General features: G+C 36.2%; 1 protein-coding gene across 3 annotated transcripts in view; it reads right to left on the bottom strand.

Moving 5' to 3' along the window:
• Positions 1 to 3,796: 3,796 nt before the first annotated feature.
• LOC129746925 (paired box protein Pax-6-like) overlaps positions 3,797 to 19,913 on the bottom strand; it is a 145,148-nt gene continuing 129,031 nt past the window's right edge. The window contains exons 4-7 of one of the 3 annotated variants that reach the window (XM_055740868.1): positions 11,875 to 12,177; positions 11,620 to 11,804; positions 10,967 to 11,560; positions 3,797 to 4,613 (exon numbers count right to left, since the gene is read on the bottom strand). In XM_055740868.1, coding sequence (XP_055596843.1) covers positions 10,973 to 11,560; positions 11,620 to 11,804; positions 11,875 to 12,177 — 1,076 coding nt within the window. In that variant the 3' untranslated portion in view covers positions 3,797 to 4,613; positions 10,967 to 10,972. Of the gene's footprint in view, positions 11,561 to 11,619; positions 11,805 to 11,874; positions 12,178 to 19,913 lie in introns of all 3 variants that reach the window. The other 2 variants (XM_055740867.1, XM_055740869.1) reach the window with 2 other exon arrangements.

Genomic DNA, 19,913 nt, shown 5'->3' with positions numbered 1-19,913 from the left:
CTCGCTACGAGGTAAGCTATACCTCGAAGAGGTAGAAAGTACCTTTTTTGCATTTACCTTTTTTTCTAGGTGAATTCTACCTTTTTTGTCTGCTCGATTCAGGTAAACTTTACCTCGTTTCGAGGTGAGTTTCACCTCGGTGAGGTAAAAGTTACCTTTTTGGATTTCACAAGCATTCACCTTTTTATCTCGGTAAATTTTACCTTTTTATTATTTTCCGTGTACCGGGACTGCGAGCGCGCCCATCGCCCATTGCGTCTTTTTTGCATTTTGCTCAAGAAAATCAATTAACATTACCAATTTTATCAAATTTTTCCTATTCAAAAATAATTATCAAAAATTTATGTTGATATTAAAAATAGAACTTTGAAAAAACTTCCAAAATTTCAAAATTCTGTGAAGTCTGTGAAGAGAGTATTTCTAAAATTCTGTGTTCTGTGACACAGATTTTATGATCAAAATAGGCTCAAAATTCTGTGAAAATATAGATATTTCTGTCATTTCGGCAACCTTGTTGTTAGGTATTTGTTCTGGAAATTTTATAATTTATTTGAAGGTTTGAAACAAAATCAGTTTAAAAAATTTTGAGTTTTGTCTAACAGCAATATAAGGCCAAAGCTCATGGGTTTTAAGTATTCCAATCATCATTTGTTTTTTTAAATATGATTTTTTTTTAATTAACTCAGGAAGGCGTTGAGCTTAAAAATTTAGCACAAGATGACGGTGTTCTGGAGCATCTTCAATATTATGAATGCAATTGTCAATCGTATTTTTCAATAAAGTCTATGAGATATTGATATGGATTATTCTTGGCTGCAGGGTTACAGAAAATACGGAAATTTTGGATCAAAATTCTCCCAGTGTACATTCCTATGCAGAAAAAAGTGACACAGTCCGACCATTCTAAAGATTATAAACACAGTTTGATACACATGCTTATGATGAAATGGAAACTTCTATACGAAAAATTTCATAGCAAAAGCCCATTCACTTTTCTCATTTTCTTTTTTTCTTCAAACTTTACCATTTGATAGGTTTTCTAGTCTTAGACAAGTTTACTCTTTGAAAATGTCCCTATTTTTAAATATCAACAGTTTATCACAAAATACCAATGAAGAAACTTTAAAACTACTTATACCAGAGGTTGCCAGTTTGTTTTTGTACAATTCTGGACTGGAAAATCTCGTGCTTTTTTTTTATCTTAAAACCAGGCAAAATCCAGGCATTTGATTTATAAATTGTCAACCAGGAATCCGGGCAAATTTGGTAAAAACTAAAAAAATAACTCATCAAAAATCAAGAATAAAATTTTCATCAAAAGGGGAGATGAGGGCATAACGAGCACCCAGGGCATAATGAGCACTCCTTTTTTGTACATAAGTACGTTTTTTCCTAAAACGTTCTTTAAACGTACATAAGTACGTTTTTTTCTTAAACAAATTTTCATAAGGACTTGTTTCGTACTATCTATAGTATTAATTTTTCACCAAAAAAGAAATATCCTTTTCATATTTACAGAAATATTAAATAATAACCAGCTAGGTTCTCAAATGATGAAAATATTATAATTTTCGAGCACCACTAAATAAGCTTTTATGACCTTTAAATCATCTTGATCTGAAATGTACGCAGTGCAACATGATCTACACATTGTTTCTCAATTTTCAACATCATAAAATTTTGGATTTTTCACTTTAATCAATTTTAAAATGCGTTTTTACTTTAATTTGTTCACTAGAGGCGAACAGAGCACTATTAATGAAGGCATAATGAGCATTTTCTGCTTATAATCTAGCAGCGAGTTCAACTCGATGAAGTCAACTGAATTATAGAGCTACAGCTTGACTTGTTTTATCTGTCGATTTGGCCTATTGGTAAGGTGTCGGAGAGGTAATCAGTAGACTCGAGTTCGTATCCTGTTCGAGGGGAATTTTTTTTTGCACATACCATTCATGATTGATTTGTTCTATTGTTACATGATACGGCTCATAGCATCAAAGCATCATCCGTCAAACAAAACACCAGAAACATAATGTATGAGCATGTGTTCATTCTTTGAATTTTTCAAACAGACCTAGATTATTTTGTTATTGCTTTGTTTGATAAATCTACGCCTCACCGTTTAGTGTAATCATGATCATGAATGATAAATGAAAATCGGAAATGGAATCGAACTCGAGCCTACTGATTACCTCTCAGACATCTAACCAATATGCCAAATCGTCAGACGATGCAAGTCAAGCTGTAGCTCTATTACTCAGTTGACTTCATCGAGTCGATTTCGCTGATGGATTCCCCGGCAGAAAATGCTCATTATGCCTTCATTAATGCTGCTCATACTGCCTCGGGGGTTTCTCATTATGCCTCTACAGTGACTGGTTTTCAGCTTTCGGCAAAATTTTTTAAAATGCTTTTTTAAACGTTTTTATCTACTTTTTCAAGTTTCATCCAATTAGGCAATAGACTATTTGAGTGTCTGAACACGAAACAATGATGTCATTCACATATTACAGCTGTTCTCTATGGTTAAATAAGCATTTTCCATAAGGTGGCCATTATGCCCCCATCTCCCCTACTAATCAGCTAATTTTAAATTTTATTTGTTGCTTCCAAAAAACGCTTTATGATTATTTTTATAAAATTTGCTCAAAAAATTTCGTTTCTGACGCATAAATTAAACATTTTTACAAAAAGATTTGTTTTTTTTTTTGATTTGGCAAAAAAGTGAATTAATACGGACAAAATCCGGGTTTTAGTCAAATGTTGTATTAAATATCTAAGCAAAACCGGATCCAACCGGGCAATCTGACAAGCTTTACATATACAAAGAAAGGAAGCTGAACGCTCACATAAAACAGCCAGTTTGCTTTTAAAGCCTTCGATTTCATCAGAAGTGGTTTGTTTGTGAAACTTCGAAAAAATAAGATAGGTAGTTTTAAGATTTTGAAATTGTCTTTTCTCTAACCGTAAAAATTAAAAAAAAACTCAAATTTAGCCTAACCAAACCTCTATTCATTGGCATTCAAGCATAGAAAACTGTTTTCAAATATTAAAACAAAAGACTTAGTTATTGATGATTAATGGCTTGTCAATTGGATCTCAAACGTGGAATTACATAGCCGTTGTCATCAAAAGGCACTAAAAATCCAGATTCGGGAGCGTATGTAGAGATCGATTGAACATATGCTGCGGAAAGAAGTGAACGAGAATTGCAGAGAGACACTAGAGTGGAATCCAGAAGGACTTCGAAGGAAGCATTCGTTTTTAATGAGGTATATTCTATGAAAAAGTTGTATTTTTTTTAACTATTATATTATCATTAAGCTAGGCAGATTTTCACGGTCGCCATAGAAATAAGACAACTTTTTCCTCATTTTAATTTTAACTATTTCGCTGTTTCCACATGAGCGCATGAATTTTCAATTGGAGAAAATACGCAAGTCCAACAGAGAACTGAAGCAAAGAAAATTTTGAATAAAAACATATGAAACTTGAATTCTTAGTGACGAAGCGAACCAACAAAGCCATAATACTCACCATTAAAAACACTGATTGAAGCGAAATCCCTTCGATGACCTGCATTTCGAAAGCCCGTCGAGGGGCATGTCGAACTATTACTACGAGCGATAATTGACTTATTTATAAGCCTATTTCACGAGATTAACCCAATTCCGACATGGGACATGGGTGCTTGAACCGTTTTTCTTCTTTTTCGTATTCTGCAGGAGTTTTCCGGATATGGTTTTTAAAGTAAAACAAATACACATGTCAATTTAAATTTTCAAATTTTGCTCCATTATCTTCGACCATTACTTTTGCCTAGGCTTTACAATAGGTTTTAAAATAAATTTCATTTACTTAACGACTAATAACACACAAATTTTCTTAATCGACATCGATGTTTAGGTACCGCTACTTTTTGATGTACATTGCTAATAGTACTGCTTGTTGCTTGCTGCTTTTGATGATAATGACGTGTTGAAGTGTATTTTTTCTCAGTTACATTGTTGAAAACTTAGCATCTCTGTCTTACTACTTAAGCTAACAGCCAATCAGATCGTTCAGTTTTTTCTGTTTACAATTTTCCACATTCGCACTAAATCATGCCTGCTTCATATTTACAACACCCTCGCTCACTCGTACCTACCTATACTTTAGAAGTTTGCTTTTGTTGTGTTTTTCTTATCGCCTCTGAATAAAATAGGATAATTTAATTAAAACTTAATACTTTGCCTAACATGCCTTGTGTGATTGTTGCTCGACACTGCGTAACGTTCGTTCAATCCAACCCAGTCCGAGTTGGGTGCGCTTATTCTGTTTTTTTGCATCCGATTTTTTCACGCTCTTTTGACTTCCTCTAAGTCGGGTTCAGTACCAGTCCTACTCTTTGCTTGCAAATTTAATTAATTTATGGATTTAGATTGGACTTGCTGGTTGTGTTTGCACTTTTCTTTCTGTCTTCGAATGGATGGAGTCGTCGTTTTACATGACTTTCGCGCAAACCGAGCCTGATTAGCGCCTAGGCTTTGTCGTGAGGTGTGTGTGGGGCTTCTTGATCTTCTACTACTTAGTTAGCTATCACGCGAAACGTTCGCCCCTTCATGATAAATATCCTAAAGGGTGACGAACTCATTACACAGTAGCTAATGAGGAAGTTTCTAACTATTTACACAAATTATCACTAATAGTACTAGTTTGTTTGATACAAATCAGATTCGGGCCATAGCTACTAGAGGTCTATTATAGTAGTAGTACTTTTGTTTGATATATTTGATGGTGTTTTTTACTACAGTAGATTTGGGACAGGGGAAAATGGGATGAAGGAACATAATTCTAAGGTTTGCCTCTTGCTTGTTTGGAGATTCGAATTCGATTGAAATTTACAGCAATAATTACACTTTTGTTTCAAGACAGCTTTCCTCCATCAGCGAAAATTCGTGAAAGACCAACAACAACCATATGTTTTTTCATTGTAATTTAAAAAAAAAATCCAATCCAAAGAATTATCGATGATACAGAATAAAAAAAAGAGAACCGGATAAAAGGAAAAAGATTCGAGATCTGAGTTCTCGTTGTGTGAATTTAAAATTTTCATATGAAAAAAACTGAATCCGAATTACATTTTTGGACACCTTTTGTTGTCATTAGATTTAAAAATGGTATCAAAATAACAACTGATAAGAAAGTCATAAAAATGTTATAATGAAAAATTAGGAAAAATTTCAGGAAAACTTTTCAGATGACTGTAGGAAAAAAGTAACAAGCCATCAAAATTGACATTGTAGTCCCTCGTTTTTAATATTTTGTTTCGAATCTTTAGAAATTTTGATAGATAAATTGGTGGGAAAAATATCCGTGATTTAAGGTAGAATTTGATAGGAAATAATTTTGAGTGCAGATAGTTATGCACTCAGAGAAAAAACTTGAAAAGTTTACATTAGAATTATTTCTTTTTCCTTTAAATAAGGCCGGAATAAATATAAAATTCTTCTTTTGTAAACCACCCCCCCCTCCCTCCACCATCTGTTTTGCGAAAATCCAAAAGGAGGAAAAAGAATATTAAGAAAGTTTTATTGAAAATTGTTATATTTGTAACGAAAATTAAAACAGTCAACTGTTTGAATTTTCGAAAAAAAATATAATTTTTTTCAATTAAAAGTCCTTAAACTTTATTTATTTCTCTCTTCTGGATTTTTGGAAAATGACAGGGGGGAAGCAAAAGAAGAATTTTATATTCATTCCGGCCTTTTTGAACGGTACGAGAAATATTTTTAATGTATCTCTGAGTGCATAACTTTCTGCACTCAAAATTATTTCCAATCAAATTCTACCTGAAATCGCAGTTTTTTTTTCAAAAATGTACCTATCAAAATATCTAAAGATTCGAACCAAATTTTAATAACAAGGGACTACAATGTCTATTTTGATGGCTTGTAATTTTTTTTCTATAGACAGCCAAACTGTAGAAGATAGGAATTGTATCACCTTTTTTAATCGAGATTTTTTCAAATATTCGATCTAAAAAAATCCGATTTTTCTTGGTTTTGTGTAGTTTGTTGTTTTGTTTTTTTTTTTATTTTCAATCTAAGACCCGATTTTTTTTCAAATTTTATGTCATGTAGATTGTTTTACATGCAAGCTTTTGTCTAATTTGTTCCAATTCATTGAAAGTTTGAATGATTTTTAACCATCCTCTCCTCGTGATGTTTAAACTCAAAGAGAAAAAAGAAGGATTTCACATATGCTTCTGCCTAATTTCCATGACGTATCATATTAAATTTGATACTAACTGGTATGATATCCGGTACAAATTCGATTTGCCATTTTCAACTAGAGCTTGAAAAACAAAATTTTGCATGCTATCATATGCACGCACTGAAAAAAAATGGTCTTTTGAAATGAAAAAAAAAACCTATTTAAAAGAGAATTTTTCTGTTTACTGAATTTAATTTAAGATTTATTTACGAACGAAATTCAAAAACAATCAAGTACCTAACGTTTTTTGTTTCAAAAGTATTAATTCACCTACATTTTAAAACATTCTTCACTAAACCGCTGACAGCTTTATATAAAAAACATCATATATTTATACACTTCCCACAACTTCAACTTTTTTATTTGTTTTACTGTCAAAAAAGCAACACAAAATTTGAAGGCAATTCATGTAGTCCTGAGTTGGAGCCACGAGTTTTGATTTGTTAGGGAAATTTATACGAGAAAACTAAATTTTTCATTTTTAAATCACCAGAGATGTACTGAAAGTTTGAAAAAAAAAACTTGCAATTTTAAATATTTCTTGATTCTTGCAGCATATTTTATTTAAACAAATCACATACCCAACTTATACCTCAGAAAATGTTAATATTCGAGATGTTATACACAAAAAAATCGAAATTTTAGCGTGTTTAACAACATTTATAAATTGTAAAATAGAAATAAAAAAATGAAAAAACGAAAAAAAACTGATTTGGCATGGCCAATGATTTTGTTGAATTATAATCTTGGAAAAAGATTTCATAAAAATATTAAAGGTCTAGCAAGCAAAGCCTGCCATTTTAAACCTGAACTTGTCAATAGATTGAGAATTTTTTACTTCGAAATGGTTAGAACTTTAGTTAAGAAATACTTAGCGTCTTCTCATGTTAGCAAAAAATGAATTTCAAGAGTAAGAAAATCCAACTTTTTGGAAGACAAACTTCATTTCAAGCTTATTTGTTATTGCTGAATCGAAAAACAAAGTTGTTTGAACAAATTGAATTCATTTAAAACTCACTTAAACATCGAAAAAACAACAACAGAGACTGTCGATAATAACATAAACAGTATTGTAAAATTGTCCAGGCAATAATGTGAGTGAACTTCACGTGACGGTTATATGAATTTACGTTTCGAAAAAGATACAATGGCTCAACGGCAGGACATGAACCTGCAATCTCCGCTTCCAATTTACGTTTATTTTATGCATAAAATCTATATGGGGTGTTATGTATATTTTAGGTAAATTTTGTTTGAGTGTAGAAAATCATGCACAGAAAAAAAAAATTAAGATTTTATTAAAAAAAAAACTACTTTTTGACTCTCAATATTTTTAAGTTTTCCTATGATCTTCCAAAATGAAGATTTATGGATTTTACGTTGTTGCACAAATCTATACAAGGAATAAAAACTGAAATTTTACATGGGACTTAAACATAGATAATTAATTACCAATGTTTTTCTGAGAAAAAAAAAACCAGTTTAACAAAAAAAAAAAAATATACATCTTCAATCAATGTTTTTTCAGGTTTTTTTTAACCCAATTTGATCAAAATATCACCTTTAAAAAAAATCACTGGGCATATAGTCTCAGTCACCACTGGTCCTCCATTAGGAGCTCCCCGCTCCAAGCCAGAGTAAAGAAGAAGATAAATCATAATCACTGTCAAATGTATGCAACGTAAAAAATAAACACAACTCTTGTTTGCATTAATGGACGGAACCGATCTTTTTTTCGACGGGCAATTACAATGTCGGGTATAATTTATGTGAATGTTGATTTAAGTCTAGAGTAAGGTTGCCAGAATGTTTTCATTTCTAAATTGACGACCAAAAAAATTGAAAATTGGGAAATTGAAAAAAATATTTTTCCTTTTTTTTTATTTCTAAATTGACGACCAAAAAATTAAAAATTGAGAAATTGAAAAAAAATATTTTTTTCATCAAAACTCATAAACAGATTTTGAATCGTATTTTAGGCATCAAAAAAACCTTTCATGATTATTTTTGCAAAATCTGCTCGAAATTTTTTGTATTGGTCGCTAAACAAAAAATGTTCTCTACACAATTTATTTATTTTTGTTTGACTTGCCAAATAAAGTGAAAAAATCCGGACAAAATCCAGGCATTTTTCAATTAAATCCGGGCAACCGGGCTGGGTCGGACTGTTCTCATATTTAGCAGTGTTCGGCATTAAAGCGCTTATCGCTAATTTGTCTGCTCCGTTTTTGTTAGATAATTATCGTATTAATCTATTTTTTCACCCAACTTTTGTACCAGCAGATAGACAAACATCACCTCTTGAATCAGTCAAGGAAGAATGCTGATACATGCTTTTTTCGAGTGTCTGGCGTTAAATCGCTTATCGCTAATTAGTCGCTACTTTTTTGTCGACAAATTTATGTTTTTACGTGATTTCAGTTGAAAAAAAAAAAAAAGGATAAACAAACTCTACTAGGTGCAATTATTCAAGTAGGAATGTCGATAAATGTTACTTTCTATAAAGTGATGGAGTTTTTTGAGCCGTAAGTTCTTCAGAAATAAATTTAAAAAATAAATATTAAATCAAAAATGTAGCGGACTAACAAGCGAATAGCGTTTTAATGCCGACCTCTGATATTTAGTATCAAATATCCGGGCAAACCCGGATAATATCGGGCAATCTGGCAACCTAAGTATACTTCTCAAATCATGCATCAAATTCAGTTCACAGTCAGCTGTAAATGTAAATATTTAATACCACAACACCTAATACGTATCGTTAAGAGTTAAATTCTTCCAAAGGTCTGCTTCTTTTACCAATATAGCTGATCATTCGATCGAAAAACAATTACTCTATATTAAATAGAAAACAATAACGGAATATTATTGTAATACAAAAATTTGTACCGAAGGAGCGAAAAAAGCACGTCAGTTTCCAGCTAGTCATGGCCTTCTTGATGATAAATTCTACCAATCATGTAGGTTGAATAAATTGATGAAAACTTATTTTATCAATAAGAACACTTTTAGTTTTTAAATAAAAACTTAAATTAAAAATATCCTAGCAATCCAATTTTTATTAGTTCAAAAAAATGTGAATAATTTAATAAGTTTACAAAAAAGGTTTTTTTTCAAGGCAATAAGATCTCGCTAAAAAAGCTCTATTCTGTCTGAAAGCAAATTTAAAAATGAAAATTGAAAACTTTTGAAATAAAGAATTTTCTTTGCAATTTCTCATACAAAACTTGATATTAAAACCAGTATGCTTAAGTTTGTATTTAAAATTTGAGATATAAATACACTTATAAGGAAATCATGAAGAATTGGAAGTTTATTTTTAAACAAGTTCCAAAGCCACAAAATCTAATCATCTTATAATTGCAACACTGGACAGGAAAATATTCACAACACATCACTAACAATTTAAATGGGTTTTATTTTGAGTGTAGGGAACCATACACGCATAAAAATTTATTCATGATATTTTTTGAATAAATAAATTTTATCGAGAAGCAAAGATTGAACTTCAAATAACATTCCAAACTTTACGTTTAGATTGAAAGCATCTGCATCTGTTGATTGCAATCATTGCAATCAGTGCTTCAAAACGAAGTTCTGTCTAAAAAATAATCTTTTCGGTCATAAAGGAAATTGAAAGATGAGATGAAAAACTTTTTCGTTAAAAAGAGTGAAATCAGAAACTGTGCCTAAGTTGGTATTTAAAAAATGAGAAAAAATACTAATGATTTTGAATTTCAGAATAAGTTCCAGAACCACAAAGCCTAGGGATCTTAAAACAACACTGCACAAAAAAAATCTACATAATACATCATTACCAGTATGGATAAGTTTAGTTTTGAGTGTAGGAAACCATACACACATGGACTTTTTTTCACAAGATTTTTTCAAGAGATCTGCATCTGTGGATTGCAATTAGTGCTATTTTTTTTTATTGTTTTTGTTTTTATTTCAAATTTAGTAACCCAGTTTTCCGAACTTAAAAGCATTGATATATCCAAATATAACGAAACTAATCCGAGTAACGGAAGTAGTGAAGGCCAGATGGCGCCACATTTTCAGCAGCGTCGCCGTCCGTCACTAATCGAAAAGGGCCCCTCCCTCTAAGTCCGCAACCATTACACCAAAGCCGGGAACAGGGCGTAATCCGGTGGCAAGCAAGCAAGCACGCAAAGCCAGCAAAAGCGGAGCTCGATTACATTCCGCGTATTTTTATCAGCTTTTGCTGTTATTTCAAAGTAGGAATGGGAGTGAGTCGTCCACTGACTGTTGTGGACTTGTAGGAATTCGATGCGGGTAATTTACCCACGTAGGGGAGAACGAAAAACGAAAAATCTAAGAAAAAAAAAACCTAAACAGACCAGAAACCGAGGGGTAATCGTGCTTACGCCTTACGACGACGACGATGGGTGAAGAAATGATTTGTAAGGTTTCCGCACACATTATTGAGTGCGGACAAACGACACATTGTAACGCGAATGGGTGTCCGGGGAAATGGATTTCGGTGTCGGCCATATTGGTTGTTTTTGTCGGTCTATCAGTCAGTCAATGATGGAGGAAAGCGCTGTCCGAATTGCACCATGTCGAGAATAGAATGCCTACTTAGGTATTGTTAAAGTTTGTACGCATTTGGATGAGGGACAGTTTTTTTTGGGTTATTTACAAAATAACTAGGGGGAATGTTTTGAGAGTGTGTGTGAGGGTACTATACCGATTTTTAGCGCCGTTCGTGTTTGGTCAGCTGCAGGGGTGTTGTAGATCCTTCTCCGTTGCGGCTGGAGACTTCAATGTCCGAGTCATCCTCGTGAACGTTGATTTCTTCGTCCGACTCGCTGGGGATGGGGCTGGCTGATTGGTTCGAGCTGCAGCTTGTATTTGCGGCCGCCGCATATGAACGGGACAGACCGGCGAAGAGAGCTGCCGCCGAGGTCGGGACCAGGGATCGGAATGCACTGTGCTCACCGCCCATTAATAATGGAGTTGATGCTGTGACTAATGATGCCGCCTGAGCTGCTGCCACTGCTGCTGCCGCTGCCTGAGCCTGTCCCACTCCCAGATGATGCGGTGAGGTCGATCGTGTGAGTCCGGCCAGATGGGACGAGGAGGGATGGTGGTGCTGGTGGAGAATGCCGCTGCTGCTGCCCGAAGCTGACCCCGAGCCCTGGCCCTGGCCCGGAGGCGGTGGGGATCCAGGGGTGAAAGCGGAACTTGCTGCCCCCGCTCGGGAACTCGGCGAACTGGACCTTTTTAAAAGATTCATTCTTTGATGACGTCGCCATTTCGCCCGTCTGTTGGAAAACCAAACCTAGTAGTTCAAGTTATAGCATTAGTCAACCACTTAAGACTAGGGTCTTGAGTACTAACCTGAACGCGAGCCTCGCTCAGTGAAGTTCTGGAGGCCAAACGCTCCCGGGTGCTCACACAGGGGTAGTGGGACTTGTCGAACTCTTTCTCCAGCTCCTCCAGCTGCTCGGGCGAAAACGTGGTCCGATTTCGCCGAAACTTTGGTTGATCGCCGTCTAAACTATTCGAGTCTTCACCTTCGATATCTGCCGGATTAAGAAAAAAAAAATAACAATTACAAACAACTCTTTTCCACTAACTTCCAAAATAACCTACCAACAAACCGATTGCCATCGGGACTTCCCAAGGTATCGTGGGACCCGGAACTCGGCGATCCCATGGTGACCGGCGTCGAATTGCTACTACTTCCGGGTGGGGTCATTCCCGGCAGCCCTTGGCCCTGGCCCGGAGGCCACAGATGCGTAGGACCTGGCCACGGAAACCCGGCATATGGTGGCGGTGGGTACAGCCCATAGCCGGCGGCCCGGGCAAACTCGGCCGCTGCCCTTTCGGCCGCCCGGTTCCGCAGGATCCGGTTGATCGACGAAACTGAGGGGGCGGTCGCATTAGTGCAGACACCTGAAATGAAGCGAAAGCAAACGAAAAATGGTGAAAAACTTGCTGCCGCGAAAACAAGACATTTGCGCGTTATCGCGGGCGGATCGAAACCCGCGAGATGCTGTTGCGTTCATCGTTCGTTTGTCGATGAGAAACTAGTTTATTTATTGCGTTATTAATAATATTTATTCACGTATTAATCAGTGATTTATTGCCAAACAAGCGCGCGCGCCCGTCGTCGCTGCTGTAAAATTTCTTGTTTGGGATGTCTCAATGGAAAGGGGATAAAAAGGAAAACCGTTCGATGGTCCGGCCGGAATCTTGTTGACACAAACACAACGAGCAGATTAGCACCGTGTCGGTTGTGCGTTTAACGCCTTTTGCTTTGAATAGTTAGGTACCGTGGTATTTTTTCCTGCTTGCGGTAGTGATTTGGCAGTCGACATCCGATTAGCGGGGTCGACCAACTTTAGGGCTACGTTTTCATCAAATTGGAACCGGGAAATGAACGAACAGAAGTTTTTGAGTAATTTTTTTGTAGTAGTAAATTTTTCTTCATTTAACAAAAATTGTAATACGAATAGAGGGCTACCACCGGGTGAAAAAAAAACAACGCATTGCTTATGGTCCTTCGAGCTAGATTTAGAGACTACAGATTGAATCCACGGAAGTTTCAATTCATTTAGATTCCAATTTCGGATGTCATATTCAGGCGTGATACAGTATTTTCACAGATTATAATTCGAAATCTGATTCAGATTTCATTTCCCCTATCTCCATCTCAGACTGCTGCTCCCGATGCCGACTTCAGCTACAAATTTCATCACGTGGCTTGTTATTCAAACTTCAGGTTCAAATTTCAGATTGCAATTTTAGTATCAGATCTAAAAATGAGAACAACAAGGATAAATCAATATTCAGATTATTGGAATACATTTTATGCTTAGACCACTGCTTAGACTATGACAGAGGCGTCCAATTTAAACTAAAGATTGAATTGAAGAATTTTACGTTCTTTTAAGAATTCCAATTTCGTTCTCTACTTTTTCTCGGTATTTTATATCAATGAAAGACTAGATTTTTCGGATGTATGTAGCCAAATGGGTCAGATCGAATCCTGAAAATCAACCTTATTCATTTTGTAGATTGGACAAAAAAAATTTACTTGCGCAAAATTTCTGTTCAATCGTACTTGATTTAGGGGTGCTCAAATTTCGGTTTTTACCTTCAAAAATTCTCAAACGGGGGACCAAGGATATCGGAAAAAATTGTCAAAAATCGACTTTAAAATTCTAAAAATCACCAAAGGGGGACCGAAAAAGATTCGGAATATTGAAATTTTGATTTTGATTCCAAATCACTTAGAAGTGCACGAAGGGTCGAGATCTGGTGTTATCCCAAAAAAAAAAAAGTTTTTGGTCCAAAATCGACCCTATGGTATTTCGGACTGGCCGTATTTTTGAAACCCGACTTAGTCCCAGAAGGTCGACTTTAAGCCAATAATATTTTTTTCGAGATAAACCATATCTCAACGTTTCATGCATTTCTATGTCATTTGGCATCAAAATTAAAATTTCGATTTTTCCGATTTCCTTTGCCCCCCTTTGGTGATTTTTTAGGGTCAAAATACCTAAACTTTGAGCGCTTTGAGGCACTCAAAAATCAAGTCCGATTGAGCCAAATTTTAACACAGGTAACTTGTTAAGTCAATCTACAAAATGTCTATGGTCGGTTTTGAAAATTCGATCACGAAACTTTACACATACGTACGATTACAGATTACAGATTCAATGCACACATTTTTAGCTTCTAGAAGCAAACTCAGGGTTCTGAACTCAAAACAAACGATTCAGATTTTAGATTTATAAGATAAGTTAACCACCGTTAGTTAATTTTGTAAATTCATTTTTCGGCATATCGGTGAAATGTAGTTCTGAAATTGATAAAGATGGATAGAGAAGTGAGGAGAAAATTTACAGATGTTGAAAAGCCTTTAAGTTAACCTATACAATGAAATCTGGTTGGTCTGAAGTCTACATGTGGTGAACACGTATTTCTCCTCACTTCTCTATCCATCTTTATCAATTTCAGAACTACATTTCACCGATATGTCGAAAAATAAATTTACAAGATTTTAGATTTAGAATTCAGACTTATATTTTAAAATAAGATTTCAAATTCAAATTATTCAGTCAGGATAGGTTCAGTATGAAATTTCATTTTCTGACTGATATATACTTCAAAATAGTTGGATTCTGATTGCCTTCTCTAATTATTTTAAGGATCAAGTTTCAAAATCAGGCTTAAATTCATGTTTCATTTACTGTTTAAGGTGTTTATCATTTAGTTATAATATTACCAATTTATTTTTTACCTAAAATTAAATTCTGATTCTGCATTCAGGAACAAGTTAAACTCTTTCTTTAAAACTTGAATGCTAGAATGGAACAATCTTTTCTAGATGTTTGCTACTTTAAACAAGAATATGCTCATTTGAGGTCATACATGGTCTTTTAATGCAAGAATTAGGCCACTCAGATCTAAAAATAGTCTTTCTAAACCGGAAAGACTCTAAGGCCACTTAGAGCATAAAAAAGTCAATTATAACCAGAATTAAGTCACTTTGAATTGGAAATTATCACTTCGAATAAGAATAAGGACACTCAAAGCTGGGAATTCGTCTGTGCTGCAAGCAATCACTAAGAACTAGGATTGGGCCAAGCATAGTCGATAATGAGAACTCAGAAAAAAGGGAAGAACAATCTGAACCCTAAATTATCATTCAGAATCTTAATTATTACATTCCGAGTCGAAAATGGCCCCTATGAACCAGAATTGGGCAACCCACAGCCGAAAATGGTCATATTAAACCAAAATTGAACAATCTGTGCTAAAAATGGTCACTAAAACCAGAATCACGCTACTCTGAGCTGAACATGGTTACACAAAATCAGAATTGAAACCCTTTTGAACGAAATGGTTACTCAAAATCAGAGTCGAGCTACTTTTAACCGCAAATCGTCACCGATAGCCGGAAAACGTACAGTCTGGGTAGAAAATAGTTACTCAGTACTTGAGTTATGATTCTCTGGACCAAAAATGGTGATCTAGAACCGGAAATGATCAGTGAGAACCAGAGTTAAGACACTCAAGGCTAAAAATGGGCACTAAAAACCAGTTGAAGCCACTCATAACCAAGCTTGGCAGATTGCCTGAATTTAACGGGAATTGACCAGATATTTGATACAAAATTTGGGAAAGATCCGGTTCAGCCCGGTTGACCGTATTTCGTTGAAAAATGCCCGGATTTATTCAATTTATTTAAAAAATCAAACCTTAACACTGCAATTGAGTAATGATAGTTTTTATGATTGCGAAATTTTTCTAGCAAATTTTATCATAGTAATTATGAAAATTTTTTTTTCGAAATCAAAAGTATGACTTAAACTCCGCTGATGCGTTTTGATGAAAACGAAAATGTTTCAAGTGTTTTTTTTTTGTTCAATAATTGCTGGCTTTTGGATTGAAAATTTTGAAATCAAATGCCCGGATTTTGTCATGTTTTTTGATTAAATAGCACGGATTTCTCCCGCCCGGACGAGTGCGAGAAAATTTCTGGCAACTTTACTCATGCCCCAAGGCCAAGGTCAGCCTACATCCCCCTGAGCAGGGCTACCAACATTTATTTTCAAAAATCAGGGAACTGGTGAAATATAAATTAGGCAAAATCAGGCAATCTTAAAGTAACGGAAATTTCGCTCGAACTGATGACACTTTTTTTTGTGGTCATCGCTCCTCATTTTCATAGTTATATGTGTTGTGAACCTTCTTGGTTGAATAACTCTACTGAATCAAAGGAATCGGAAGATTCCTTTTATTTCCCTTTTAAAAATAAGAATGAAAGGGAATCTTTCGATTGCTTTGATTCAGTCACATTTCCACTTTTTCACTTCAGCAATGGTACCTATTCCAGTTCCTTATTACCCATTTTTCATCACATTCGCAAAAATCAGACAAAACAGGCATATTTTCAAAAATCAGGGAAATTCAATGGCTGAGCCTCGAAATATCAGGCAAATCCTGAAAAAATTAGGCACATTGGCATCTCTGCCACTGAGCATTAATCGGCAGTGACGTAACTCAAATCGCCAGAGTGATCGTAACGATCTCTCTGGCGATTTTGCATTATCTAATCGGTAGAGAGAAACACACCATATGAGTGCCTCGGGTGAGTGCCACGAAATAATCTAAGGTACTCCCCCAAGCAGGGTTGCCAACATTTTTTTTATATCAGTGATCTGATGATATAAAAATCAAGCAAAATCAGGCTTCGCAAATGTAATGGAAATTTCGCTCAAAATGATGACCGTTTTTTTTTGGTCATCGCTCCACATTTTCACTCTTATTTGTGTTGTGTGTGAGCCTACTTGGTTGAATAATTCTACTGAATCAAAGCAATCATAAGAGTCCCTTTATTTCTTTTTTAAATGAAAATTAAAGGGAATCTTTCGATCGCTTTGATTCAGCCACATATTCACTTTTTCACTTCAGCAATGGTACCTAATCCAGTTCCTTAATACCCATTTTTCATCACATTCGCAAAAATCAGACAAAATCAGGCATATTTTCAAAAATCAGGGAAATTCAATGGCTTATCAGTCAGGCTGAGCTTAGAAAAATCAGGCTGATCCTGGAAAATCAGGCACATTGGCATCTCTGCATACAAACACAATCCAAAACGGAAATCCTTCGGGACACGTGTTTGTCTCAGAGCCAATTGAACCGGTTGAAAGCGCACATAAAAACCACAAGGCTGTAATGATATATTATAGCGCCAGCACTAAATTTTACTTCGGAAGTCCGGACTTCCGATCCCGAACTTACTTCCGAACTTTTGACAGATGTGTTTAAAAAAATAACAGTGTATTATATGCAACGTTGCCACACATAAATTTTTATCCACCAGAGTATCTCTACATACATTAAGCGGGCCACAGACTACACAACATTGGTACAAATGCTATGAAATTCGATGAAATTTTGTCGCTGTGAACACGATTTGCATCGTGTATGGCACTGCTTGTATGAGCGCCCAAACTGTTTTAGTAAAATCGGTCGGGATCGAAATATTTTGTACAAACCACCCTCTGTCGGGGTGGAAATGTTTTTTTGTGTTGCTGTTTTCGCCAGCAATCGTTTGTGTTCGCGTGAAATATACTCTTACGGACAAGAATGAGATACACAAATGATTCAAATGAATTTGTGGCAACGTTGATTTATGTGAATTTGAAATCAGAAAATTTCTTGGCGCAAGCTTAAATAAAACGACTTAATATGTTTTGGTCGGAAGTCAGCCATGATGCCAGTTCACCATGGTTGCAACGACGTTTATAAAAATTTTATCTAATCGCACAAAACAATCCGTGTGGAGCACATCTCTCAGATTTAAACTTTTTTCCTCAGATTTAAGCTCAAGGCAAAAAAAGCTTTAACCTGAGGGGAAAAAGTTTAAAAACGAGATTCACCAACACATAGCTAAAAGATGTTGGTCACACGATACATATACAAATCCTGTATCATTGCAGGGGTCTGATTTCGGTAGGGCAAGCCGAATGCGCATATTTGTCGTTTTTCGAGTGTCGCCGAAATTAATCGTTTGTTTCTTAGTTCGGTGACTCTACTCTCAGAATTGTGCATGCTCTGTCGATTTCTGAGAGGACACACGAATTGGGACAGAAAGGGTTGCCCAACATTTCAACGTTTTTTTTTCCAAAATTCAGGAACATAAGAAATAAAATTCAGGATATGTATGTGGTTTAAACGTTTAAACGGAAATTTCGGCCGAAATGAGGACCTGTTTTTGGTCGTCAATCCACATTTTGACCTACACCAATATCTTTAATGGAGTTCCGTACTACCCATTTTGCATCATATTTACAAAAATCAGGGGAAATTTACAAAAATGAACGAAAAACGGAGGTAACCAGAATGGGCTTCCAAAATCAGGCGATCCCTGAAAAATCAGGCAAACCGACCGGCAATAGAAAACAGTTTCCCATTCCGGCCTATCTCATCTCATTTTCATACCTTTTCCACCAAAGTCAAAAAAGGATAAAAAAAACTCCGGTCAATCGGCAGACGGTCAATGAGTGCGTTTTTTGGGCAGTGGTAGAAAAACTATGATAATAAACTTTCGTTTGCTAACCGACTCAGATGGGGCACTGAGTAAGCTGGTAAGATGGTGGACTGTCAAGCCTAGATGAGATGCAGTGAGCTCGATACCTACTATTTTTTTTTTGAGATGAATTATTCAATGGGATGAAAATCCTATAAAATGTTTTCTTTGTTTTGCTTGAATGTAGTGATTATGTACCATTTCGCTTTGGAGCTCGAGTCTTTATGCCAGAAGTGCTTTTCCAACCATGTCATCATTGGCATAGTTCACTTTTCAGCGCATTTTCGGCACAGCGATTTGCTAAATAGGCATTGGATTTTTGAAACCTCTTCTATGGGTGTAGAACAAAAAGATTTCGTCGTAATGCTTTCAAAGTGAAGATCGAAATTGGTGATGATCGTTCATCAATCCAGCGAGTAATTAACATTCGTCGATGCCCACAAACAAATCAAGCTCGGCACCAATAATAGACAAACTGGCTGTCACCAGTGAGTCTTGTGAGAGCCGCCTACCGACGACGACCAGAGTGGCCACACGACCTCAGAGCTCGAACATGCTTCCAGAGTAACTTTCGCGAGCGCCCGCTCGATTTGCATATCTATTGACACGATCACTCATACGCTGCTGCTGCTGCGACGAAACAACGCTCGCACATTGTGAGCTAGGCTGCCTAGAAGTTGCAACCTAGTAGGGATAACGTAAGAGGAGGTTGGTAGTCTGCCGCCATCAATGTCCATGTTCAAATCGGCCTCGCCACGACACGGCCGGTTGTCCGAAGTAATCTAATTGATATTGCTTGTTTGCGCGTGGTGTTTCGATTTGAAATTCTAATCGAGGCCCGAGCAAAACCGAGCAAACATTTTGTATTTACCTGCTTATTTGTTGGTGTGATTGAGTGAGTGTTTGTTTGTCAAGTACCGTGGTGAGCACCCTGTCATAATAAACTAACCGGCTTAGAAAATTGGTACCCATTTCCAAAGTGCCGCCCTGCATCGTCTGTCACGGCATGACACCGGCTTGGGTCGACATTTTGCAGAAATCATAATTTTTGAAGGCGGCGGCGTCGCTTTTGAAATTCCAGCTCCGTGGGTGCTAATTAGCCGGTGTAGGAGCTGCAGCGTACAAATCGTAACAAATTGCACTAGTTGCCGCCTCAAAAGTAAGTTGGACAAGCTGCTGATCATTATCGCACCACGTGCTTTGGCAAAATGGTAGACATTCGGTTTATTTTTATTATTGATTTAATCGGGTGCAATTAGATCGTTGCGGGTGATTAAAATAATTGTCGACTTCTCGCGTGCAATCGAGTGGTGGAGGCCGCTTTCGAAGGAAGGCGGCTCTAGCTGGCGCAATCCGTGTCGAAAACCGGCAGGGCATCGACCCAGAAGAGTAGTCACGCACCTGGTGCTAAGAAAGGTTAATTTGATTACCGCTGCGTTGATGAGTGTTTGAGAGCCAAGGAGAAGAACTTCCAAAAATGGGATAAATCGGATCGGCTGTTGGGGATCTCTAGAGGTTGTTTCGGGTGAAGCTTAATAGGTTTGATGATTCAGATTAGCCCAGGGTGGCCGGCCCGAGCCTC

Source organism: Uranotaenia lowii, chromosome 2 (assembly GCF_029784155.1).
Source record: "Uranotaenia lowii strain MFRU-FL chromosome 2, ASM2978415v1, whole genome shotgun sequence".
NCBI lineage: Eukaryota > Metazoa > Arthropoda > Insecta > Diptera > Culicidae > Uranotaenia > Uranotaenia lowii.
This window is presented reverse-complemented; position numbering and strand designations above follow the sequence as displayed.